General features: G+C 45.3%; 1 protein-coding gene across 1 annotated transcript in view; it reads left to right on the top strand.

Moving 5' to 3' along the window:
- The window catches only part of NFKB1 (nuclear factor kappa B subunit 1), a 242,643-nt gene that overhangs the window by 159,204 nt on the left and 57,000 nt on the right, over positions 1–26,439 (top strand). The window contains exons 13-15 of the mRNA XM_063918320.1: positions 1,478–1,558; positions 7,596–7,745; positions 22,152–22,293. Of these exons, the coding sequence (XP_063774390.1) occupies positions 1,478–1,558; positions 7,596–7,745; positions 22,152–22,293 (373 nt within the window). The remainder of the gene's footprint in view (positions 1–1,477; positions 1,559–7,595; positions 7,746–22,151; positions 22,294–26,439) is intronic.

Raw genomic sequence — 26,439 nt, 5'->3', positions numbered from 1 at the left:
ACTGATGATTGGTAAGTGTACATGCACTTACATCGGACTGATGATTGGTAAGTGTACATGCACTTACATCGGACTGATGATTGGTAAGTGTACATGCACTTACATCGGACTGATGATTGGTAAGTGTACATGCACTTACATCGGACTGATGATTGGTAAGTGTACATGCACTTACATCGGACTGATGATTGGTAAGTGTACATGCACTTACATCGGACTGATGATTGGTAAGTGTACATGCACTTACATCGGACTGATGATTGGTAAGTGTACATGCACTTACATCGGACTGATGATTGGTAAGTGTACATGCACTTACATCGGACTGATGATTGGTAAGTGTACATGCACTTACATCGGACTGATGATTGGTAAGTGTACATGCACTTACATCGGACTGATGATTGGTAAGTGTACATGCACTTACATCGGACTGATGATTGGTAAGTGTACATGCACTTACATCGGACTGATGATTGGTAAGTGTACATGCACTTACATCGGACTGATGATTGGTAAGTGTACATGCACTTACATCGGACTGATGATTGGTAAGTGTACATGCACTTACATCGGACTGATGATTGGTAAGTGTACATGCACTTACATCGGACTGATGATTGGTAAGTGTACATGCACTTACATCGGACTGATGATTGCTAAGTGTATATGCACTTACCAATCGTTAGATATAGTAGGTCGGCGGCCAGGTCTGTACCCAACCTTAGATTATGTCTAGCTCGACATACAGTACTTTAATATACAAGTAAGTACTATGCATATACTCTATGACAACTGTTAATAATCCTCAATAATGAGCCATTATTAAATATTAAACTGCATCATCAAGCCCTGCCCACTTTGCTAGGGTAGTTGGTGATGTACACGAAGATCACTGTAGGACAGGATGCCTCCAACTTGTATGCCCAGTAATAGTCAGTCTTATGAAGTCTAATCAGTTTATTCAGTCTAATTGACTTTAACTAAAATAAAAGTCTTTATATAAAAAAAAGTCTTTATATAATAGACTCAATTAAAGTATTTAATGAAATCTAAACTCACGAAAGCAATATTCTCCGTTAGGGTTGGGGATGGAATCCTGGCGCCCCGGATCCCGGAGGTGAGTATACCGACACCGGGATCCCGGCTGTCAGAATGCCGGCAGCGGGGTGAGCGCTAGAGAGCCCCTTGCGGGCTCGCTGCGGGCCCACGAGTGGGAATAGCCCTGGCGCAGCTGTTGGCACTCTCAGTGGTCAGGATCCCGGCTTTGGTATTCTGACCGCCGGGAGATTAACTACATCCCTTCCATTACTACTGTGGTCATGCCAAATTGCTGAATGCATTGACAGTTATACAGAGACGGACTCTAGAGATACTCTTCATGGCCATGCTCACTGTTGTTTGTGTGAGTTTGTTTAGGAGACTGTAAGATGGAGGGAATACAATAAGTGTAACCATGCCACTCTTTTATTTGCAGGTTATGGATATTCCACGTTCAACTATACTAATAGTTATGCAGGACTGAATTTTCATGGTGGCACAATGAATTCCAACATAGGTATGACATGCACTGACTGTACTGCAACTAATAATCCTCACCAGGAAGATCTTACATTATATATATTTTAGCCACATTACAGAAAAACTTGTTTCTGTTGAGAGAAACTCTTTCCCATGGTAACAGCAAGCTTGTTCATTTAATCCTGAATTACACATGACTACATATAGAATGCCTGCAGTAATGTACAAATATAAATATAAACCTTTCAGGAGGTTTACAGAATAGTTGTTTAATGGCCCGTCCCCCGAAATGGCGACCAAATGCCGCCGTTCCGCCCCCTCCCGCCCAGCGACCGCCTCTGCCTGTCAATCAGGCAGAGTCAATCGCATTCCTGCTACGGCATGCGCCGGCGCAATATGGCGCTGGCGCATGCGCAGTAGGGAACCGTTCACTCGGCCGTGACAAACAGCAGCGAGCGAACGGGTCAGAATGACCCCCAAAATCATTCCATATACGTTAGTATGACAAGATTGATTTTCACAACGAATCATCCTGTAGTCTTACCTGTGAAATGATTTTTAGTTACCATCATTTTTGACCAAGAGATTTAAAGACAATCTACTACAATTGGTATTAATATGTGACTAATATAAATATGTAGATGTTTAAATAATTTATTATAATTAATTTTCCTATATTTATACAGGGCTAACATACTGACCAGTGCTTAACAGAAAACTTTTAATCATTAACATTAGACCCTCTACCAGTGGAGCTTAAAATGTAAATATGTACATCAGTCACACATACTAGGGTTCATTCATCTAAAGCCATTTAACCTACAAGTATATTTTTGAATGGGAGGAAACCAGAGCATAGTCTGAATCTATACTAAGGTTTGTGAATCTCCCATGGCAACTACACCTAGCATTCCAGTGACCATCGTGCAATAGACAGAACATCAGTGACTGTCATACAATACACGCAGCATCCTAGTGAGCACCATACAGTACACACAGCATTCCAGTGATTGCCATATACGTAGTATAAACAGCATCCAGTAATGTGTTACATTACATGTAATATTTCAACTTTTCTACACCCTACATGCCATCAGTCCATACCACATGCCCCTTAAATACCCCACATACATCCCCACATGCTATCAGACCACCCCACATGCCCCTTTAATTACCCTTAGACCTCCCCAGAAGTCATCAGACCATGCCAAATACCCTTTTAGAGTCCATCAGACTACCGACATTCCAATTAAATGTCCCTTAGACAAATTAACTGGGCAAACCAGTACAGTAGGACTATTGAGTTCAGCAAATTAATTATTCATTGGATACCTGCAGGCTGGAACAGGTAAGGGTGCACTATTCCATCTCTGGTCTAAATAAAGTACTGCTTGGTGATGTGGTTGGATTGTAGCAAATGGGGAGGGGGGTTTAACATTTTCTGCCAATTTAAGGTACTTAAGGTATTGTTGTTTGAGTATTTAAGGCTGCTATGCACCAATATAGCTCTAAACGTACTATATAAAGATATATAAATGTGTGCACTGCATATCCCACTATACATAGATTTTTATAGCAGCACACATTAACCACTTCCTGGCCATGTGGTTTGGACGCATTTAGAACCAGTAATGAAAATTACACTGAGGGGGCATACAATGATGAAAAGATCTGCTATTTAACATATGCAGGTCCATATGACACATAAGGCATGTTTATAACCTGATTCATTATACCCCTTTCACACAGCCCAAAATTTCCCGGGTTAAAACACATGAACGCGCATCAACCCGGGAAATTTCTCAGTGTGAAAGGGTACAGGGACAAAATCCCGGGATTTCTGTCCCTGCATTTCAACCCTGCAATCGACCAGGGTTGGTCCCAGGTTCTTCCCTGGAACCTGGACAGTGTGAATGGTGCAGGGACATGTCCCACCTTCCCGGGTTGCCTCTGCTGATGCTGATTGGCTATTCAGGGCACTTCCTGGTCTTGTGTTTTTTTCTGAGACGCCCATTTTCAGAAAATGCAGGGCCATCCCGGGTTCAGTATGAAAGGTGCAGACCCGGGATGTCTCGGCTCCAAATGCTGGTATGAAAGGTGCCAACCCGGGAATGTCCCTGCATGAGCCCGTGGCAGAATTCCCGGGTTTTGCCCCTGCATTTCTGGTGTGAAAGGGGTATTACTGACCAGAGCATTCTTCTCCCCCCACCCCTTTAAACACTCTATCTACTTCAAGCCTGCAAACACCAGCTTTGGAAAAAAGACCCCTAATTGATGCCGGGTGTGAGGGCCCAAGACAGCAGGCACAGCCTACCTTTCTTCTTTTCAAAATTCTTTCAGCAAAGAATATGACCAGTAGTACCCCAGCCATGCAGTGCCTGCTGGAGCTCATCCACATTACCCTGTCAGTAAATACTAATGCCCCACTGCACCACAACTATTCATTGTCCTCCCGTGATTATTATTATGACTGTTACAGTGGTTAGTGAAATCACCATCATAGAAATTTGTTTACCCTATGGACCCCAGTGCCAGAAGTAATTCTACTCATTTCCTTTATCTGGCCAGGAGAGGAATAATTTACTTGAAATGGGTCTTGAAGCCATGGATCACAGATCTGAAACTATGTTTCCTACTGTATGTCCTTTAAATTCAACTACCACATTACCAAATGCTCTATTGTACTGATATTTACCATGTTTAGAATTTTTATTGTTGCAGTGTCAATTATTTTGCATTTGTTTTATATTACAATAATCAGACAATCATGGCCCCTATACATCTGCAGCAATTTGCTGTTTGCCAGGATGAGGAATTGGGAGTATTACACATGTTTCAAAACTTAGGTTCCTGAACTCTATGCAGAACTTGATTTTCTTCTTTCCAGGCAGGTGGCCAAGTGCTGTAAATGGCTTTGTCAGTCCTTTTATGAGAAAGGGGACAAGGTGGATAAAAATCTTGCTGCACGACTTTGATCTAGCAAGGCCAAAAAAAATAACGATCCGTGAGCGCCGCAATCAGCTTGTTCACAACCCTACAGCTATTAGAACTGCCTTTCAAGCCTACTACACTGATTTGTACAATCTGCCATCCTCTGCGGCCACCCCATCCCTCCCATCTCACTTTGACCTGATTTCTGAATTCCTTGCTAAGTCCAACCTGAAAAAAATTGTCTCACAGGGCTATAGACCACCTTAACTCAGAGATTTATGTTGAGGAAATTGAACAGACTATAAAAGATACATAAAATGGCAAAGCTCCTGGCCCCGACAGGTTTTTGGCCACGTATTACAAAAAATCTCGGACTTGTTCATTCCGGATCTCCATTCCTTCTTTAATGAGGTTCTTTAAGTTGAACCTTTTCCTTCTAAAATGCTGTAAGCTGGAATTGTAGTGACCACTAAGGAGGGTAAAGATTTGCTTAAATGTGTTAGTTACAGGCCTATCTACCTCCTTAATATTGCTAAATTCATGGCGACCCATCTGAATCTGTTTTCCTCTCTTTGATACATTATGACCAAGTAGGGTTTAGCCGAGGCCACCAGATGGGAGATAACACCAGATGTGCTGTTGATCTTATCCATATCTCAAACTCCAGAAGATCCCTTACTATTTTACTCTTCTTAGATGCTGAAAAAGCATTCAATAGGATCACCAGGAGTTTCATAAAGGCTGATCTTGAAGCCTTTGGCTGTCTGGTGACTTCCTCACTGGTCTCCTGTCACTGTATTCTGCCCCCTCTACTATGGTCCTGATCAATGGTATGAAATGAAATGGGGAGTGAAGGGGATTCTGGCGCAAAGAGAAATAGTGTACGCAGAATCAACTAACCTGGAAACCTGCCCAAACAGGTAGAGAAGATTCAAATGAACAAAACAATTAGGCAAAAGATCAAAGCCAACACTAATGTTGAGTAATGCATATGCAAACCAATATGTAAAAGACCAGTAGTCTACCAGATGTTAAATCCTCCTCTTGATCACGTTTTTTCTCGAAAACAGGTACATGTTAAAAATGAGAAAATAAAACAGTCCAATCTGATGTACGTTCTTGTTTGGGAATAGTAACACCTCTGTGTTCAAGTAGAGTGTAGGTGATTATAAGGCGTACTGAGCACTTACTTGGAAAATGGATAATTTACGCACATAAAGGTTTGTTTCAGAGGAAGGTATTATAAAGCCAACCACCAAAATCAGAGGGAGGGAATAGGGCATACCCAACTCACAGAAAAAGAAGTTGGGATCCTCATGTAACTGTTTCTTTTAAGATGAACGGGGTCACATTGGTGGATCTTCCTCTTAAATGAATTCACACATGGATATGCAAATAGAATATATATAACAATGTGTAGTAATTTCCTAGGCACCTAAGTGCGGGAAATGAAAAGGAAAAGAGTGTAATATATACTAGAGTTCTTATCACCAAAGTAACGATTTCAGTCGTATCTAAAAACTCACTTGATAAATGAGTGAAGAATACATATAAAGGTTTCGTTTTCAGGGGGGGGCAGATATTAATACAAGCTTGTGACCCAGATCAATAAAACGTATTCCAACTCACGTATAAAGCGGTTGGGAACCTCCTGTAACGGTTTCTTTTAAACGTGTCCACAGATTCGCAATTGGAGTGAAGGTTAAAATAATTTTTTATAACAAATCAGCCAAAAAGAATTTTTTATAACAAATCAGCCAAAAAGACTTAATAAAATACAAAAAAGGGGTCCATTCCAAGTCCAACACAAATAGAACAGGTTAAAAGGTGTCTAATAGCAAGGGTGTAGGTCCGGACTACAAACAATGCAATAGGCACTGCATACCCTTGTATTTTATTTTAGTAAGTCTTTTTTTGCTGATTTGGAATAAAAATTCTTTTAACCTTCACTCTAATTGCAAATCTGGGGACATGTGTAAAATAAACTGGTTTATGGCCTCCTGAATTCCCTCCTGGATGCTCCGATACTGAAAGGCCCCTGGATATTTTTGTTGTGCGACCTTCTACCTGGAAGCTGCAGGTTTGCCAGAACATTTGGCGCGCGCATTTTGGCGGTAGCAAAATCTCTGATTGCTCTAAATTGGAAAAAGACCTCTTCCCTGCTTAACTCTGTACTTAAGACACAGATTTAGAATGTTAGCCATGGATGAAATAACTTATTACCTTCATGACTGAGGACATGTTTTTACCCAAATTTGGGCTCCCTGGTTGTTTGCTGAGGGTAGACCCACGTCCCCTTCCTCTTGAATGCTAACCTCATACCTGGACTCATGGGCACCGAATTACGTTTCCTCTTCACATCTTTGCTTCCACCCCCTATGTAGTTGTCTCATTTTATCTTTAGATGCTTATCGTGTTTCTACCCTTAAGCCCCGTACACATGGGGAGAGATGTGTGCTGATCGATCTATCAGTGACCGCTCAGCACACATCTCTCCCCTCGCTCAGGCCAATCTAGCACCGGCAATAGCGATGCTCGGGGCTGTGCATCGCTATCGCTGTAGGGGATACACATGGAGAGATCCTTGCTTAAGTTCTAAGCAATCTAGTCAGATTGCTTAGAATTTAAGCATTGATCTCTCCGTGTGTACCCCCCTTTACAATACTGTTTTATGCCCCCTTCCTCCTCCCCTCTTCTTACCCTGACCCCCCGTATACCCCTCTCCCTTTCATCAGTTTTGTTGTTTTCTATTTGCTTACTACCGCATTTCAAAATTTGGTCTCATTTGGGCTCTTGATTTCCTTTTTTCTGGATTTGCTTCTATAGTAACTGACCATTAAGAATAAAGAATTAGAAAAATCTGGGATTTTTAACATGGGTAATTTCCTTGATTCCCCGACGGGTCGCGATCATCAATGACTGTCGATCTGTGGTTCCAGCGGATCAGGGAAACGTCAAAATGGCTTCCAGATGTATGGGGGACCTAAAGTTGTATTTACTTTGCTAGGCCTGGTCACTGACCCCTCTAAATCATATGATTTCAGATCAAAATGTTAAATATGTAAATTCTTAAAAAGTTTAAAAGAGGGAAGCCATGCCCTCCTGTGTAGTACTGTACTTGTAAATCATTTGTTTGCCTGCAGCCTCACAGCCGCAGTGTGGGGAAGACCAGGAATGTACTGAAGCTGTATGCTCCCAGCGTATACAAAGTGAAACCGGCCATGATTGTGTCACAGAGAATAACACACAGAGAGACTTTGTAAAGGAGGAAGTGGAGACATGCAAATTACCTGGTAAGTGTAAACAGAGAAATGCTTTTGGTTATTCTCACTTTCAGCAATTTACAATTATGTCTGGCTTGTTTGGTGTTTTGCAAAAATTCCCTGTGTTTCTTGATTATACAGTCTGAAATAATTGAATACAGCAAAATATTCTCATGTGCGTCTCTGTGTATTATTAAATGTGCATTCTTTGGATATCATTTATCTTTGTTTTTTTTATATTAATTTCATATATATCATATATGTGTAATATGTCACTAAGGTAGTAGTACACGAACTCGGTCCCCCAAAAGTTCATGTTTTCCAGGTCTGCCCACAGAATCACAAGTGAAATAATTAGCTCCACCTGTGGATCTCTTAAATGTGTCAGTAATGAGTACACCTGTGCTCCTGCAGGATGATCTGGAAAATGTGAACTGTTTGAGGTCCTGGAGAACCAAGTATGGCAACCACTGCACTAAGGTAAAGTCTTTGGACCTAGTACTCTAGGATTACTATTTAGGGGGTCATGCAAGGTTGATATCATGGCTCCTGTTTATAAAGAATGCACTGGTTAAAATAGCCTTTTTTTGGAAATTATTTATTGTACCTTGTTGCCATCAGATATACAGTATGTAGATCGCCCACACTGGAGATCTGAATTTCCCCCTGAGCTCTTTACTCCTGTAAATGTGTTGCTTCCTTGGAGGTGGTAGTAAACGTACTTGGCCCCTACTGTGGAAAGGACACTTTTCCTTTGCCGAGACACAATTTATAGGCAAAGTACAAGAGTATGCATAGTTAAATCAATTTCAGTCAAAATTAAAATGTCAAACTACAACCCCAACATCCTGTTGCTGCCATGAGTTGTGTAATACATAATTAACATAATTAAACTTGCAATCATTTAAGAGAACACTTTGAAAAGGAAGTGTTAGTTGAGGAGGGTGATCCAAGTGTGATACAAAAAAGAGAGGCAATAAATGGCCCATTAGACTGGCAGTAACTTTGCATACACTGTTATTATTGGCCTTCCTTACATTTATACACCCAAGGAAGGAATATTTAGTTCCACAATATGAACTCACTAACATTAATTAATATGAAAGATATTGCTGCCAATAAGTGCGTTGGAATTACTTTTAGACAAATTGGATATAACTTATATAAGATAATGATTGAAAAAAAATAAAATCCTTGTATTACTAAAGGAATATGTGTAGTTATGTGTGTGCTGCGCACAGATTGGTGTTTATTTTACAAATATAGTACAGTGTTATGAAACACCGTTAGAATAGATATTCCTTTATATAAACAGCAAAAGTGATTTGTAGTGTAATAAATGCCCTTTCAAAGAACTTAGCCAACCGTCTGTTAGAATATTGAGTTTAATGTCGTGGCTTGGATGTGCAGCTGAGAGGATGTGTCTGCATCAGCTCCTGCATCAACTCTCCAAACGGCCTAAATAAGTTCCCTTCCTTCCCTCCGAACACTGCTAAATATCTCCCACAGCCATACTGGAGGTATCCTGAGGCGCTGGGATGGTGCTGCGGAGCCGGGAATCACCTTGTCTGGTTTTGCAGGTTGCGGCCCTCCCCCAGCGTGGAAACGGGACCTCAATTCCACAGCCCTCACTCATGCTGAGCTCCGGCAGCCATCCACACGGAGCATTAAGGTGTGCGCTCCTTCACCCCGCCGCCGGGATTCCGCACAGCTTTACTCACCACCCACAGAGGTCCGGCTGGCTGTGCCCTGGAGCCAGGCTATCAGTGAGCTGCGGCCGCCGGAACGGAAGACGCCAGACGCCCCCTGTGTTCTTTCTGGTGTGGCCCCCGTCTTCCAGCTTCCCTGGTCTCTGAGACTCTGAGCTGCTTGACACAGCAGGAGACGGGAGCTTATACTCCCCTGAGTCCCTAAGGATCCCTTGCTTCCCACAGCCCTATGCCTACCTCCAGCGCCACTTCTCCAGTGTCAGCAGCCTCCTGCAAAAGGCTGTGATTGTGCTACAGGTCTGGAGGTGAATTGACAAGGAGTAACAGGGGACTGACAGCTCCCTGGGCTGCAGTTTTCACTGGAGAAAAGTAAGGAGCTATATAAGGCTCCCTGGAGCTGCGGCTACATTTCACTGTGCTTTATTTTTTTTCTGATGCTGGAGGAGTGATTGCTTAATTAGACAGAAGCATGACTAGTGCAGGCACAGTCTCCAATCTTCACAGTATACTTCCTACTCTCCCTCCTGATAAAGAAAGTCGGCAAAACCTGTGTCAAAAGTGCTGAAAGTTTCGCTCTGTGAAATGTCACCTACATGAGCTGGTTTGTCGTCCCTCCCTTGCTCCTTTAGGATGTGAAGTGTCCCATTATCACGGAAACTTGGCCCAGTGCTTTCTGATAACTTCTCTTTTCTCTGATTTTCCATTTTTCTAAGATTTCTCAGCTACATTTGGATATTTAGCAGATCTTAAGCTCATGCCGCCTAAACATCAGAAAGATCCGCCTTCTGTCCCAACAGTGAATTTTTTCAAACACTCACCCCCTGTCCACAGTTTCAAAACCTCTGGAATGGCTGAACCCAAGCCGACTGGTTTATCCTCAGACCGAGCCATTCCGGTTGCGAATACGAACTACAACATAGGTGATGACGCACCTCTCACGCTGGGTGCCATGAAACATCTGTTAGCCTCCTTTAAAACCGTCATTGCCGCCAACTTCACAGCGGCTTTACAGACGTGTCAACAGTCAGTCAATGCCCTAGGCCAGCGCACCGATCATGTTGAAAACAAATTGGAGGAAGTTGTTAAAGCTCATAACGAACTGATCACATGCTGTGAGGACTTACAGACAGAGGTTGAGGACCTGAGACGGAGAGCTTCCAACGTGGAAGACAGATCATGTTGAAATAATATTAAAATTCGGGGTATTCCGGAAACCGTATCCACTTCCGATCTGAAATAATTTGTGACAGACCTGTTCATAAATCGTTTGCCTACCGTCTCCATCAATGACTTCCTGCTAGTTCGGATCCACCGGCTCCCGAAGGCCAGGAATGCTCCAAAAGATGTTCCAAGAGACACACTGATGCGACGACACTATTTCCACATAAAATAACAAATTCTCAGGGCTGCGTTGCCTTCGGACACTTCATCTCCTATTCTTGGAGACCTCCAGTTGTTTGGCGACCTGTCACCGGCAACTCTAGCTTTGCGACGATCCTTCTTCCCAGTTACTAGAGCTCTTCAAAAAGCTGATATACCATACATATGGTGCTTTCCAACCAAGCTCCTTATTAGACGCAATGGCTTCACGACTGCGGTTTCGACCCCGGATGAGGGACTGCAACTTCTAGCCAAATGGGACTTAGTGGATAGCTCACGTACAGCCCTGGGATCTCTGAAAGTTGATCATGACTAGACAGTGGCTGGTGGTTCAAATGGAACCTGTCCAAGCTAACTACAGGTCGTATGGTATTGATTCCGATAGGTTGCTTATGTTCCTAGTTCACGCTGACCATGTTCTGTAATAATACTTTGAATTATTGCTATATTTTAGATGTGTTTAAGTAACCGTCTTTAGAATTGGACATGCTCCCAAAGGTTCTATTAGGGTCGCCTGAAGCCAATCTCGTACTATATTGTTGTTGTTTGATTTTAGTGTACAGCACTGGCTCCTTAATGTTGACCCGTTGCTATCAATGCGGTATTCATGTTATGAACTTTTTTTTTTTTTTTTTGTTCTTGAAATGCGTAATGGCTATGGTTATTATGCCCCTACAGTGATGATCTATGATCGGGTATGCCCGTTTCCGCCTTTTCCGATATTATGGGAGTCTCCACAGGGACGGGTTTTGGTCGTAATTGCCCATCTTAGAGAAAGCATTTGTTGGTTATTACTGCTTCCCTTGCTGTTTGCAACATTCTACTAATAATTGGTTAATATTGGTGCTACCGTGTTCAGGATATATGAAAACAGTTTCCCTCTTCTGTTGCATTAATTCTTTAGGGAGCGAGGGAGGGCGTGCTGCCCTACCATGACCCCCTTGTGTTGCCTTCTTCGACAACCTCAGTTTGCACCCTTGGGATGCCTTTTGTTCTTTTATTCTTTGTTACTTTTTTCTCCCCTGCTTTTCCCCCTCAGCTACCCCTATTTTGATATGTTGGGTACTGTTCTTGGTACATATAGCCATGACTTCATTCAAATATTTAATGACGAGATTCAATTCACTTAGCGACCCCTCATCTACATCACTTTATGGTTAATATTCTCTCTCTAAGTGTTAAAGGCCTTAATTCTCCCAACAAGCGCAGAATGGCCCTGAATCATTTCGCTAAAAATAAAGCACATCTGGTTGCCATCCAAGAAATCCACTTTATTAGTTCTTCACCCCCCTCTTTTACTAATCATAAGTTCCCACGTTGTTATATGGCCAGTGGCACTGCAAAAAAAACGGGAGTTGCCGTGTTAATTTCTAATTCTTGTAATTTTACAGTTGATAAACAGGTCTCGGACCAAGAGGGGAGATATATAATTTTGGTTGGTAAACTGGAGAACAAGCAGGTTACTTTGGCGGTGCTTTACGCCCCCAACTCCAGACAGACCCACTTTCTGAGAAAGTTTTGTGGCATGCTACAGAAACACAGATTAGGATCAGTACTGATTTTGGGAGATTTTAATATGGTCCTGGATCCCACTGTCGATAAATCATCTGCCCAGCGCTCTGTTCGTTCCCTCCAGGCACGTGATCACTCCCAGTCGTTCCTGCATTTACTTTATGAATATGAACTCTATGATGTTTGGAGAGCTAGGAACCCAGGTAGTAGCAATTATACCTTTTTTTCACATGTCCACGGATCTTACTCAAGAATAGATATGGCTCTGTCAGATAAGTGGACATTACAACAGGTGAAAAAGGCTTCTCTCCTGCCAGTAGCGTGGTCGGATCATTCTGCTCTTTTCCTGCATTGGGAATTATCCATGGTTAGAATGCTCCCTAGACCCTGGCGCTTTGGCGATTACCTCCTAGAGGATTTAGAAGCAAAACAATCTATATTGCATTCACTTTCTCTATTTCTAGAAACAAATGACCCGACTGATATATCGTATTTCACCAACTGGTGTGCCCCTAAAGCAGCCATTAGGGGAACCTCAATACAGGCGGCAGCTCGCATTAGTATGGCCTCTCGGGTACATCAGGCAGAACTAGAAGTGAGACTGGCAGACTTGGAAAACCATTTGAAATCCTCCCCATCTAATAAACGAATCTACCGTAATCTCCTTAGAGTCCTTACTACTCGGGAAGAACTAAACAAATTGTCTCTTACAGAAGTCCATAAAAATCAATTTAAATTAAAGCAAAAATTCTATGTTCAAGGAGACAGGGCGGGCAGGATGCTAGCAAGGTAATTAAGGCGGAAACAAGCCAGAGAGCGGGTGAAAGTAATTTCTAACTTTAAATCTGTCAAAGTCACTGACTCGGCTGATATAGCCAATGCTTTTGCTAAATTTTATTCTGCTCTTTATAATTTAAAGGGAGACCCGTCGACTCCGCAGCCTACGCCTAAAGATATCGATGCATTTTTAAAGGAAATCAAACTGCCCTCACTAAATTCTGAAGCCATCCTGACCTAAGAGAGGCCATGGTCTCACGAAGAAATAGGGCAAGTTATTGAATCACTGCCCCTAGATAAAGCCCCGGGTCCAGACGGATTTACCAACAATTTTTTTAAGAGCTATAGAGACTCCGTGGTCCCCACTTTGGCATCTGTGTTTAATCACGCTTCCAACAGTGGACAGTTCCCGGCAGAAATGCTGGAAGCTCGGATTATAGCCTTCCCTAAACCTAGGAAAAATCCAATACATATGTCTAGTTATCGTCCGATTGCCCTCCTTAACACGGATATTAAAATATACGCCAAACTTGTCGCCACCAGAATCAGTCCATTACTCCCATCACTACTACATCACGATCAAGTAGTTTTTCGTTCCGGGTAGACAATCCCCGGATAATACTAGGAGGATCATTAATGTGTTAGATGCCTTCTCTGAATCAGATACTCCGCTTCTTTTGCTTTCATTGGACGCAGAGAAGGCATTTGACCGGATCCACTGGGGATACCTTCGGATGGTTTTATGAAAATTTGGATTTACAGGTAGGTCACTGACCTCTATTTTAGCATTGTACTCCAAACCTTCAGCGCGTGTGCTTGTGAATGGGCTGATGTCACAGAAGTTTGAAATCACCAGTGGTACTCGCCAAGGATGCCCCCTATCTCCTCTTGTTTTTGCCCTTGCTATAGAACCTCTATCAGAAAAGATTAGAGTGTGTGATTCGATTAAGGGCCCGGAATTATATGGAGGTGTTTATAAGGTTTGTCTATTTGCAGATGATGTTTCTATTTCGTCCTAGAGGATGTCAAAGAACCATGGGGTATAGACGGGATCCGCAGGAGACATGGGCACTTCAAGACTTTCAAAGGGGCGTGACCTGGCTCCTCCCTCTATATCCCCCACCAGACTTAGTTTTAGAAATGTGCCCGGCCGAGACACAGGGCACTAGGAGGAGCTCCTAGAGTTTCTCTGAAAGACTTAATGTTAAGTTTTTTGTTTTGGGGAGATCTGCTGGCTACAGACTCCCTGCCTCGTGGGCAAGAGGGGAGAGCAGTCTAGGCCCACTTCTGATGAGTTCCAGGGCTCTGCTGCTTCCTCTGCCTTCAGCTCCTGAGGGGAGACGAACGCCGGGCTCTCCTGGATGCTCCCTCCCACAGCTTGCCGTCCCCCCTCTTCAAGCCAGAAGTCAGAAGACAGGTGAGTATAAGAAGAAAGAAGACTTCTCTTCATCTTTCAAGACGGCATTGTAGAGGTACCGCACAGCGGCTATGCACAGTGCGTGCCAGGCTCCCGCTGAGTACACACCGCTGGGTGCAGGGCGCTGGGGGGGGGGGGGGGGGGGGGAGCATATATTACCTCATATATAAGGCTGGCATAATCCTACAGTGCCCTGGCACTGCCCGCTAACCCCCGCCGGCATATAATTAAATAATAAAAGCGTGAGAAGCGCGCCATGTTGGGGGCGGAGCTTCTTCCTCACTGCTCACTGGCGCCATTTCCTCCTCCACAAGCTGAAGTCGCTGGTCCTTCCTCTCCGCAGCAAGTACCAGGGGGCTAAACAGACATAAGGGGGGACATATTTATTTATGTAAAACAAGCGCAGACAGCTCTGGGACATCTTTGGTGTTCACAGACCTGCTTATTTGGCGCTGGGGTGTGAGCTGGCTATTTCCCTGTGTGTTCCCTCACTGCTTGGTGTGTGTGCTGTCTCTCAGGTGTCGACATGTCGGAGGCTGATTATTCCTCTCCAGGGGACAATTTGTTGGGGACACCAAATGTTTTGGGAGTGGCCCTGTCGGCACCGCCGACTGCAGATTGGTTAACTACTTTGAATGCTTTGCATGCTAGTGTCACATCATTAAATCAAAAGTTTGATGAGTCTGCATCTCAATCCCAGGTGTGGAAGAGAATAGTAGAGGACGCTTTATTACAGTTGAAAGACCCTGCAGGGTCACACAAACGTAGTTTTGACCAATTAGTTGACACAGGTACCGACACGGACTCTGATGCCGATGTCGATTATGCTGATTCCAGATTAGATCCAAGATTGGCTAAGAGTATTCAGTATATGATTGTAGCTGTTAAAGATATCTTGAATATTAATGAGGACACTATTACACCTGAAACCAGGGTCCTGATTTACAAGGAGAAAAAGCGCTCGGTTACTTTTCCTCCTTGTTTTGAACTGAACGCTCTCTTTGATAGCATTAGAAATAAAGGTTTCAGATTCCTAAAAGAATCAACGTGGCATACCCTTTTCCCGAGTCGGATAGGGACCCGTGGGAGAATCCCCCCACTGTAGACAAAGCCCTGGCGCGTTTGTCTAAAAAGGTAGCCCTCCCTGCAGCTCAGACGACGGCCGTTAAGGAGCCAGCGGACCGTAAGCAGGAGGCTACCCTGAAGGTTATTTTCACTACTACAGGGACGTTGCTCAGGCCTCTTATTGCGTCCCCGTGGGTCAGTAGTCACTTTGTCTTCTGATTGGGAGAATCTAGATAGAGATTCCATCCAGGTGACGCTGGGTTATATTAGAGATGCAGCTGCATACTTGAAAGAGGCTGTACGTGACGCTGGACTCCTTAGTGCTAAGGCGAGTGCTATGTCCATTGCGGCTAGATGTGCGCTTTGGACTCATCAGTGGAATGCTTACGCTGATTCCAAAAGGAATATGGAATCCCTTCCCTTTAAGGGAGGAGAACTTTTCGGTGAGGGGCTTACTGATTTAGTATCAGCGGCTACCGCGGGTAAATCTACCTTCTTGCCCTCGGTTCCTACGCAGCAAAAGAAACAGCCAAATTATCAAATGCATTCCTTTCGGCCCAACAAGTATAGAAGGGGCCGAGGCAACTTCTTTCTGGCTACCAGAGGTAGAGGTAGAGGAAAAAAGTTACCCGCCTCCTCGGGTGTCCAGGAGCAGAGGTCCCCCCCGGCTCCTGCTAAACCCACCGCATGACGCCGGGTCCCCCTTACAGGGACCCGCTCCGGTGGGGGCACGTCTCAGGCTTTTCAGTCAGGTCTGGGTTCGCTCGGGTCTAGACCCTTGGGTGTTGAAGATTGTATCCCAGGGGTACACACTGGAGTTTCAAGACGTGCCCCCTCGCCGGTTTTTCAGATCAGCCTTGCCAGCTTCACTGCAGGAAAGGGAACTAATCTGCGGTGCAGTACAAAAATTGTGTCTAAATCAGGTTGTGGTTCCGGTACCCCTAGATCAGCAGGGGCAGGGCTTTTATTCAAGCCTGTTCATAGTGCCGAAGCCAGACGGCTCGGTGAGACCTATTCTCAACCTGAAATCTCTCAACTTATTCCTAGAGAAATTCAAATTCAAGATGGAGTCTCTCAGAGCGGTGATCTCCAGTCTGGAGGAAGGAGAATTCATGGTTTCCTTGGACATAAAGAACGCTTACCTTCATGTCCCCATTTATCCTCACCAAAGTTTCCTGAGGTTTGCTATCCAGGATACGCACTACCAATTTCAGACGTTGCCGTTTGGTCTGTCCACGGCTCCGAGGATTTTCACCAAAGTAATGGTAGAAATGATGGTTCTCCTGCGCAGGCAGGGAGTTACAATTATCCCGTACTTGGACGATCTCCTGATAAAGGCGAAGTCCAAAGACAAGTTGTTACAGGACATTGCACTGTCCATGTCAGTTCTGCAACAGCACGGCTGGCTCCTGAACTTGCCAAAATCACAGTTGATCCCGACAACCCGATTGGCGTTTTTGGGCATGATTCTGGACACGGTCCAGCTGAAGGTTTTTCTCCCTGTGGAGAAAGCTCTGGAAATTCAGAGTTTGGTAAAACTCTTATTGAAACCGAAAACCGTTTCCATTCATCAATGCATTCAGTTGCTGGGAAAGATGGTGGCGGCATACGAGGCCCTCCAATTCGGGAGGTTCCATGCCAGAGTGTTTCAGTGGGATCTGTTGGACAAGTGGTCTGGATCCCACCTGCATATGCACCGGAAGATAATTCTATCTCCCAACACCAGGATCTCCCTCCTGTGGTGGCTCAACAGCTCTCATCTCCTTGCAGGACGTCGGTTCGGGATCCAGGACTGGATCTTAGTGACCACGGATGCAAATCTCCGAGGTTGGTGGGCAGTCACTCTGGGGGTGACCTTTCAGGGAAGATGGTCAAGTCCAGAAACTCATCTTCACATCAACATTCTGGAACTGAGGGCCATTTACAACGGCCTTCTACAAGCGGAACATCTTCTTCGAAACCTGCCGGTTCTGATCCAATCGGACAATGTCACGGCAGTAGCTTACATAAACCGCCAAGGCGGCACAAGAAGCAGAGCGGCAATGGCGGAAGCCACAAAGATTCTTCGCTGGGCGGAGAGGCATACAAGCACTCTGTCTGCAATATTCATTCCGGGAGTGGACAACTGGGAAGCAGACTTCCTCAGCAGACACGACCTGAATCCAGGAGAGTGGAGCCTCCATCAGGAGGACTTCACGCTGCTAACAAATCGATGGGGGGTTCCCCATATAGACATGATGGCGTCTCGCCTCAACAAGAAACTTCCGAGGTATTGTTCCTGGTCCAGGGACCCTCAGGCGGACGCGGTGGATGCACTGACAACACCCTGGGTGTTCCCCTCAGTGTATGTGTTCCCTCCGGTTCCTCTCATCCCAAAGGTGCTGAGGCTTCTAAAAAGAACAAGCATATCGGCGATCCTTGTGTTCCCGGACTGACCAAGGAGAACTTGGTACCCGGATCTTCTGACATTACTGGTCGACGATCCCTGGCCTCTTCCTCTGCGCGAGGACCTGCTGCGGCAGGGGCCGTTCGTCTATCAAGACTTACATCGGCTACGTTTGACGGCATGGCGGTTGAACACCAGATTTTAGCCCAAAAGGGTATTCCCAGTGAAGTCATACCTACTCTTATCCTTGCCAGGAAGAGTGTGACGTCGAAGCACTATCACCGTATTTGGAGGAAATATATTTCCTGGTGCGAGTCCAAGAAAGCTCCTGTGGAGAAATTTAACCTTGGCCGTTTTCTCCATTTTCTACAAAATGGTGTGGATGCGGGCCTTAAATTGGGCTCCATTGAAGTGCAGATTTCTGCTTTGTCCATTTTCTTTCAGAAACAATTGGCCTCACTTCCTGAGGTGCAGACCTTTGTGAAAGGGGTGTTGCATATCCAACCTCCTTTTGTGCCCCCTGTGGCACCTTGGGACCTTACCGTGGTGTTGTCGTTCCTTCAGTCACATTGGTTTGAACCTTTACGTAAAGTGGAGTTGAAATTCCTCACTTGGAAGGTTGTCATTTTATTGGCATTGGCATCCGCTAGGCGGGTGTCAGAGTTGGCGGCCTTGTCTCACAAGAGCCCTTATTTGATCTCACATGAAGATCGTGCTGAGTTAAGAACTCGGCAACAATTTCTGCCAAAGGTGGTTTCCTCTTTTCATATTAACCAACCTATTGTGGTTCCAGTGGCTACTGGCGCTTTGGCTGAGGATAAGTCTCTGGATGTGGTCAGAGCTTTGAAAATCTATGTAGCCAGAACGGCTCCATTGCGGAAAACAGAGTCTCTGTTTATTTTATACGCTCCCAATAAGATTGGATGTCCTGCTTCCAAGCAGACCATTGCCCGCTGGATTTGTCAAATAATTCAGCAGGCTCATTCCAAGGCAGGCTTGCCGTTACCGAAATCGGTAAATGCCCATTCCACTAGGAAGGTGGGCTCCTCCTGGGCGGCTGCCCAGGGGGGGTCTCGGCATTGCAGCTTTGCCGAGCTGCTACTTGGTCAGGGTCAAACACGTTTGCTAAGTTTTACAAGTTTGATACCTTGGCCGATGAAGACCTTAGTTTTGGTCTATCGGTGCTGCAGAGTCATCCGCACTCTCCCGCCCGGTTTTAGAGCTTTGGTATAATCCCCATGGTTCTTTGAGCGGCCCAACATCCTCTAGGACGAAATAGAAAATAGGATTTTGAATACCTACCGGTAAATCCTTTTCTATGAGTCCGTAGAGGATGTTGGGCGCCCGTCCCAGTGCGTACTGTATCTGCAGTGTAGTTCTGGTTAAACACAGTTGTTTTTATTCAGCTTCTTGCTGAATCTTGTTCATGTCCATTGACATGTGTTCAGTTATCTGCCATGTTGTACGGCATGCTTATGGCGTGAGCTGGTGTTGTGCTCACCTTTGTTGTTAAATCCTTTCCTCGAAATGTCCGTCTCGCCGGGCACAGTTCCAAACTGAGTCTGGTGGGGGATATCGAGGGAGGAGCCAGGTCACGCCCCTTTGAAAGTCTTGAAGTGCCCATGTCTCCTGCGGATCCCGTCTATACCCCATGGTTCTTTGAGCGGCCCAACATCCTCTACGGACTCATAGAAAAGGATTTACCGGTAGGTATTAAAAATCCTATTTTTTCTTACATTGGTAGACGCTCTTTCATCTTTGCAGCACCTCCATGTGGTTCTGGAAGCGTTTTCCAAAATATCTTACTACAAATTGAATAAAACTAAAACAGAAGGCCTTCCTGTCAATTTTACTCCAGCTTTACTGGATACTTTGAGGGAGCTCTACTCGTTTGACTGGCAGGATAGAAGCCTTAAATATTTAGGTGTCCAGATCACACTGAAAGTGTCAGACCTCATTTTAGCTAATTACTCTCCTCTCTTAAGAAAGTTCTCACAAATTTCCTCTGATTGGATGTTGTATCACGTGTCGTGGATGGGACGCATAGCAGGGATTAAAATGATGTTACTGCCTGTTTGATCTATACCCATCCCCATCCTTGTCATTTACTAGCGAAATTCAATTCTATATTTACTAGATTTGTTTGGTGCAACAAGAAACCGAAATTATCCAAAAAGATTATGTGGCTTCCTAAATCTGAAGGAGGCTTAGCTTATCCGAATTTGCACTCATATCAAGCAGCTAGTATTCTCGCCCACACTAGTGCATGGTTTAACGGAAATGATCTCAAACCGTGGGTCTGTCTGGAGAGGGGATTGGTACATCCTCTTCCATTGACAGATGTCTTATGGCTACCATTGTACGGGCCACGAGAAAAGTATGGTTAGAACTTTAAGCCAAGATGGGTAATACCATCTACCATCTTCTGATCTGACAATTGGTGGGGATGGCGACTCTTATTCCGGACATGAAGCTTGACGCATGGTTTAATCGAGGAATAGTGTCCCTTATTGATGTTTCAGAAGACGGCCTTCTCTTTCCTTTTGCCAAAATACAATCTCGGTTTTCCATTTCAGGGACCGTCCTATGCATCCACCCGCATTTTCTGTGGGCACCCTGCAGTAAATGCGAACGCCTCTGCCTGTCAATCGGGTGTGAGGGGGGTGACTGTGTGACGTCACATGCAGCCACTGCGATAAGAAAGTAGGTGGTGGCACTCCTGCCGTCAAAGCCAGGGTGCACCAGCAGGAGGCTACTCTACTTTCTGTGATCACGCTGAAATTGTGGTACGACCGTAATTTCAGCGTAGTCGCAGGGGGGGGAAGGCAGGTAGCATGCTGGGTGGCCTTGCCCTGTGATGGGTGGCCCCCAGCATGCGATCAGAAGGATTGCAATTTCTGCTATTAAGCAGAATTTGCAATCCTTACTGAATAGGGTCCTTTGTGCGCTCACTTAGCACAATGTAATCAGGGTTGTTATGCTTGCAGTTGTGTATTTCAGTAACGGTTTGCACGCTCTCAGTTGGTTACACCCAGGGGCGGATTGGGAACAAAAAGCGTCCCTGGAAAACTTTGTACTAGTGGCCCCACATGGGCAGCACCAGAGGTGTAAGGTCTAGCCATGGGCCATGGCAGCAGCACCCTCCCCCCAAGACTTTCCAGATAGTGGGCATGTCCAGCATCAAGGGGGAAGTTAAAAAGAAATAAAATTAAATATTATGAGCACATTATATGATACACCTTCAGAATTTAGGAAACTATATAATTCTTTAGAAAGATATATTTTCTTGATTATTACACCAACCGTATCCCAATCACTATTCACTCAATCTTATATGTCAGCCAAGCAGGCAGACAGAGCATACACTAGATCATCTGCAATGACAGGCTAAGTGGCAAAGTCATTTTCATATATGCAAATTATTTTGTATCTTATATATTATGTCTATAAAAAGGACCACATGTCCTCAAACAAAACAGGCCCCACTGGTGCGTCGGCCCACCGAGAATCTTCCCTGTAAGCCCTATGGCCAATCCGCCTCTGGTTACACCCATACAAGTGCTATGTGATAAGATGGAAACAATAGTACAGAGCTGGTTTTATCACTCTATAACTGCCCCCCTATTGCATTACCCCCACTTGTACAGTTGGATACATTTGGGGATATTTATCAAACCTTCTAAAAAGGGAATGTGGAGTTGTTGCCCATAGCAACCAGTCATATTCTAGCTTCCATTTTCTAGAATGTAGTACATAATTTATAGCTAGAATGTGATGTTATAGGTGACTTCTCTAATTGTCCTTTTTAGAAGGATAAATCTCCCCCACAGTGTTTTTATCCGTTGTGACATCAGCCCTGTTGAAATAAAAACCTAGAAATTCTACAATTCCAGTTAAAAACTTCTGAGGGGTAGATGTATCAAACCTTTGAGAGAGATACAGTGGAGAAGTTGCCCATAGCAACCAGTCCCCATGAAAAATATGCATGACTTTGAGTTACTGTCACATTTTTCATTTCTGTGAAAAACACAGTGCAAGTACATGTGTGAAAAGGTCTGTAAATAAAGCAGAGATTGAAATGAAAATGAAATCACTGTGTTGTCTGGGAGAAGCAGTAGCCAAGTATTATAGAACATTGTTGCGCTACCTTCATCCGACAGTTATGACTGTGCCACTTTCACTTTTTACAGGTTGTTATTTCCTGGGGAAGACCGTGCAACTTGCAAAGCGACACGCTGCTTCCCTGTTTGACTACGCAGTGACTGGAGATGTCAGAATGTTGCTGTCAGTACAGCGCCATCTAGCTGCAGCTCAGGATGAGAATGGGGACAAGTAAGAATTACAATATTAACTATAGACTATTTCTGTAACAGTAAATTTATGTGAGCAATTATTGGGGGTCATTCCGAGTTGTTCGTTCATTAATTTTTTCTCGCAACGGAGCGATTAGTTGCTAATGCGCATGCGCAATGTCCGCAGTGCGACTGCGCCAAGTAAATTTGCTATGCAGTTAGGTATTTTACTCACGGCATTACGAGGTTTTTTCATCGTTCTGGTGATCGTAATGTGATTGACAGGAAGTGGGTGTTTCTGGGCGGAAACTGGACGTTTTATGGGAGTGTGTGAAAAAACGCTACCGTTTCTGGAAAAAACGCGGGAGTGGCTGGAGAAACGGAGGAGTGTCTGGGCGAACGCTGGGTGTGTTTGTGACGACAAACCAGGAACGACAAGCACTGAACTGATCGCACTGGCAGAGTAAGTCTCGAGCTACTCAGAAACTGCACAGAGAAGTCTTTTCGCAATATTGCGAATCTTTCGTTCGCAATTTTGATAAGCTAAGATTCACTCCCAGTAGGCGGCGGCTTAGCGTGTGCAAAGCTGCTAAAAGCAGCTTGCGAGCGAACAACTCGGAATGACCCCCCTTGTCTTAACCTATTAAAACCCATAATATGATATTTTTAAAATATTTATTGATAAACTTAAGGTGGGTACACACCTAAAGATATATCTGCAGATCAATTGATCTGCAGATATATCTGCAGTTGATACACACTGACCAACCACCACTGCCATCTGCAGTTATATCTGTTGTTGAGGACATTGGCCAATTAATCTTTCCTTTATACACACTGGCAGATGTGTCAAATATTCCTGCAATTTACGTAATGGGCTATCCTTCTAAAGAGCACACAGGAAAAGGCAGAGGGGTGACGGGCAGAGGATCATGATGACAGGCAGAGGGTGATGAGCAGAGAGTGAGAGGCAGAAGCTGACGAGGAGAGTGTGATGAGGAGGGGCAGGGGGTGATCTGCAGATGCTGATGAGCAGAGAGTGAGATGCTGACTGGTAGAGGAGTGTGACGAGGAGAAGGTGATGGGCAGAGGATGATGGGGAGAGGCAGAAGGTAATGAGCAGAGAGTGAGAGGTAGAGGGTGATGAAGGAGGAGTTAATTTATAGACAGGTGCTTTATATGCTGCTTACAGCTGCCTGGATCTCCCTGGGACTAACACACGGGATGCAATTAAAATTCTGGCTGTCGGGATCCCGGCGATCAGGAGACAGACCCCTGAATCCCGACCACTGCAGGTTATTCCTACTCGGTTGGTGGGTCAACGCCACCACCGAGTAGGAATATAACCTTTGGCAAGCAAAACGAGCCACAAGGCTCGAAGCGTGGCGAGTGCAGCGTGCCCGCGAAGGGACTCTTTGCCAGGATTCTGACAGCTGGCATCCCGTCTGCCGGTAAAACATATGTATACCCTAACACATACCACGTGTCACTACACATCAGAACAGCAACACGCTCCTCAAATACAGATGTAACCACACTCATCCGTCCTGCAACTTGGCGTATTCATGTCAATCCAAGCGTGTCAAGTGTGCCCGTGACTAGGATGTGTTCATGCGTCTAAGTACACTTGCCTTTAGGAATAAATGGGCAGCGTATTAAGTCGCATCTGTTCCTCGGACGCAGGATGGATGAGCTTGGCTACATCTATATGTGTTTTCTATTTTTATGCATTTCAATCATCCAAAAGGCACACAATTCAAATCCAAAATGTACAAAGGATCATACGCAAAAGACCCAACTCCCAATAATCACTGCATGTAGACAGATGTGATTGCAGAACTGTTCCATATTCCTAATTCTTCCCTTCCTCAGTCCTATGCATGCGGAATGAGAGTACAGGATGGGGGAGAACCCGGATCCGGTGATGGCTGTACTAAGCCCTATAAGGCATGCAGACCTCACCGTCAGTGTGATCATGTCCCTGCAAACCTACAGTATATAGATAACACAGGCCCTGATGGACTACATTTATCATAGAGCATGGCCATGGACATCGAGGTGGACATAGAGGGACAACATGGGGTAGCTGCTACTATCTGTGTGCATCAACCGCCCAGGAGTGTAATGCCGGGTACACACTAAACAATGTGTGTAATCGGTGACCTCGGTAGTGACGGGACTCAGCGGGGTGTCGGCATCGGCAAGTGCATACACACTTGCTGATGTCAGCAGCGGCGGGGTGCGGAGTGGCATCACTAGTGACATCCTCAGATTGAGCTGCATGCAAAGCTGACTGGGGATGTTGCTAGCGATCTAGTGTGTACACACTGGACGATAAAATAAATTTGTGGTAGCAAATGGTCGTTATCGGCAAATTTGTTTGCAATGTTGTCTAGTGTATACCCAGCTTTACCAAGTGAAAGGAGACAGCAGGCTGGTGGATACATCTGCGGTTGCAATCTCCCGACATGTCGGTACAGATTGTACCGTTAGGCGGCCACTGATGAACAGCGATCCATCGAGGGATCAGGGAAATTAAGCATGTTAAAAATGCCCGATTCCGCCATCCCTGCGGGGATCGGGATTTTTAAACATGTTTAATATCCCCAATCCCCCAACTCGACCGTCAGGGGATAAAAGGATTGAGCCAAAATGTTGCAAGTGTATGGGGGCTTATATGTGACTTAAATCAGCCTGGGGATCAGGAACTGATAATCTGGGCCCTGTGCCAAGGGGTGTACAATGGGGGTGGTAGTCTCCTGGGCCCTGTGACAAGGGGTGGTATAGAATGGGGTGATAGCCTCCTGGGCACTATGACAAGGGGGGGGGGGGTAGAATGGGGATAGCCGGGGAATAGTGGGTGCCAGCCAGACATCGCGCTAGAGTAGATAAAGGGTAGATGAGAACAGACACAATGGGGAAACACACCCTGGCCAGGCGTGAGCACAGTCCCGTGCGCCCCACTCACCAACCAGCCCCCACACCTCCTCCTCGCTCATGTAGACATTCCTCCCCAGACTCACTGGGAACCGGGAGCAGCAGCACAAGCTGGGTTGGACACCACATCCCGGGGCCCAACTGCCTCCCCTTTCTCCCCCACCTCCAAGGTTTCGAAGCCCCTGCAGCATGTCTCTCACAGGCCGCAGCGAGGAGAGGCTCCCCAGACCATCCTTCCGCTGCCGAATCATCAGAGACTCCGCAGTCAGCACACAGTCATCCCCCGTCCCGCATGCGGCAGCGGTACATGGACTGGACACGCAGTCTCCCGCAGGCAGAACACAGTCACCCCCGGCCCCGCATGCGGCAGCGGCACACAGTCCAGACACGCAGTCTGCCGCAGGCAGAACACAGTTTACCCCCCGCTCCGCATGCGGCAGCGGCACACAGACTGGGCACACATTCTGATTCTCCCACAGGCAGCACACGGCCCCCACACAGTCGGTGTTGACAGAGACATCAGACACATACCCCAGAGGACAGGTGAGCTGCAGGGAGTCGGTCCGGGACAAGTAACAACTAATTTAAATAATCCAGCCCACGGCCGACCTATCGTATATATGAGGGTCGGCCATACACACAGCACGATACCCCAGTATATTTCCAGATATATTGGTCATTGTGTGTGCAGCAGGGCCGACCCGATATGTCTGTGAACGACGTTGTTCACAGACATATTGTTTGTACACGCCGGCTGATCAGTTAATGATATATTGACAGATCAATTGATCGGCCAATATACAGGTATCTGCCAGTGTGTACCCAGCATTACTCAGACAAACATTCTAAACAAGAATATGCCAATATTTTTACATATCAGGCCCAAGTTACAAAATTATTAAGTGTCCTATGCATTTCGTACAGGGTATTTTGTTACCCTTATCACATATTGGGCGGAATTCAAATCTATTTGTGGCTGGCAGCCACTAGATGGCACACAACTGAGCAACTCAAATAGAGCTCTGTTCGGGCGTCTACATTTCAGCTCGCACCTGCTGGGGGTGGCGAGCTGAAATGTGTGAAAAGTGATCTGTGTGGGCGCTGAAAACTACACTTTTCCCGATTGCGCCTATTAGTTTAGTCGGGTTTAGCTGCATTTACACTAATGAACGCAATCAGCGCAATAGGGGACATCAATTGTATATCGCCCCCTGTGAACTCTCGTCACTTTAGACGGAAGATCGGGGGT

Source organism: Pseudophryne corroboree, chromosome 1 (genome assembly GCF_028390025.1).
Source record: "Pseudophryne corroboree isolate aPseCor3 chromosome 1, aPseCor3.hap2, whole genome shotgun sequence".
Taxonomy (NCBI): domain Eukaryota; kingdom Metazoa; phylum Chordata; class Amphibia; order Anura; family Myobatrachidae; genus Pseudophryne; species Pseudophryne corroboree.
This window is presented reverse-complemented; position numbering and strand designations above follow the sequence as displayed.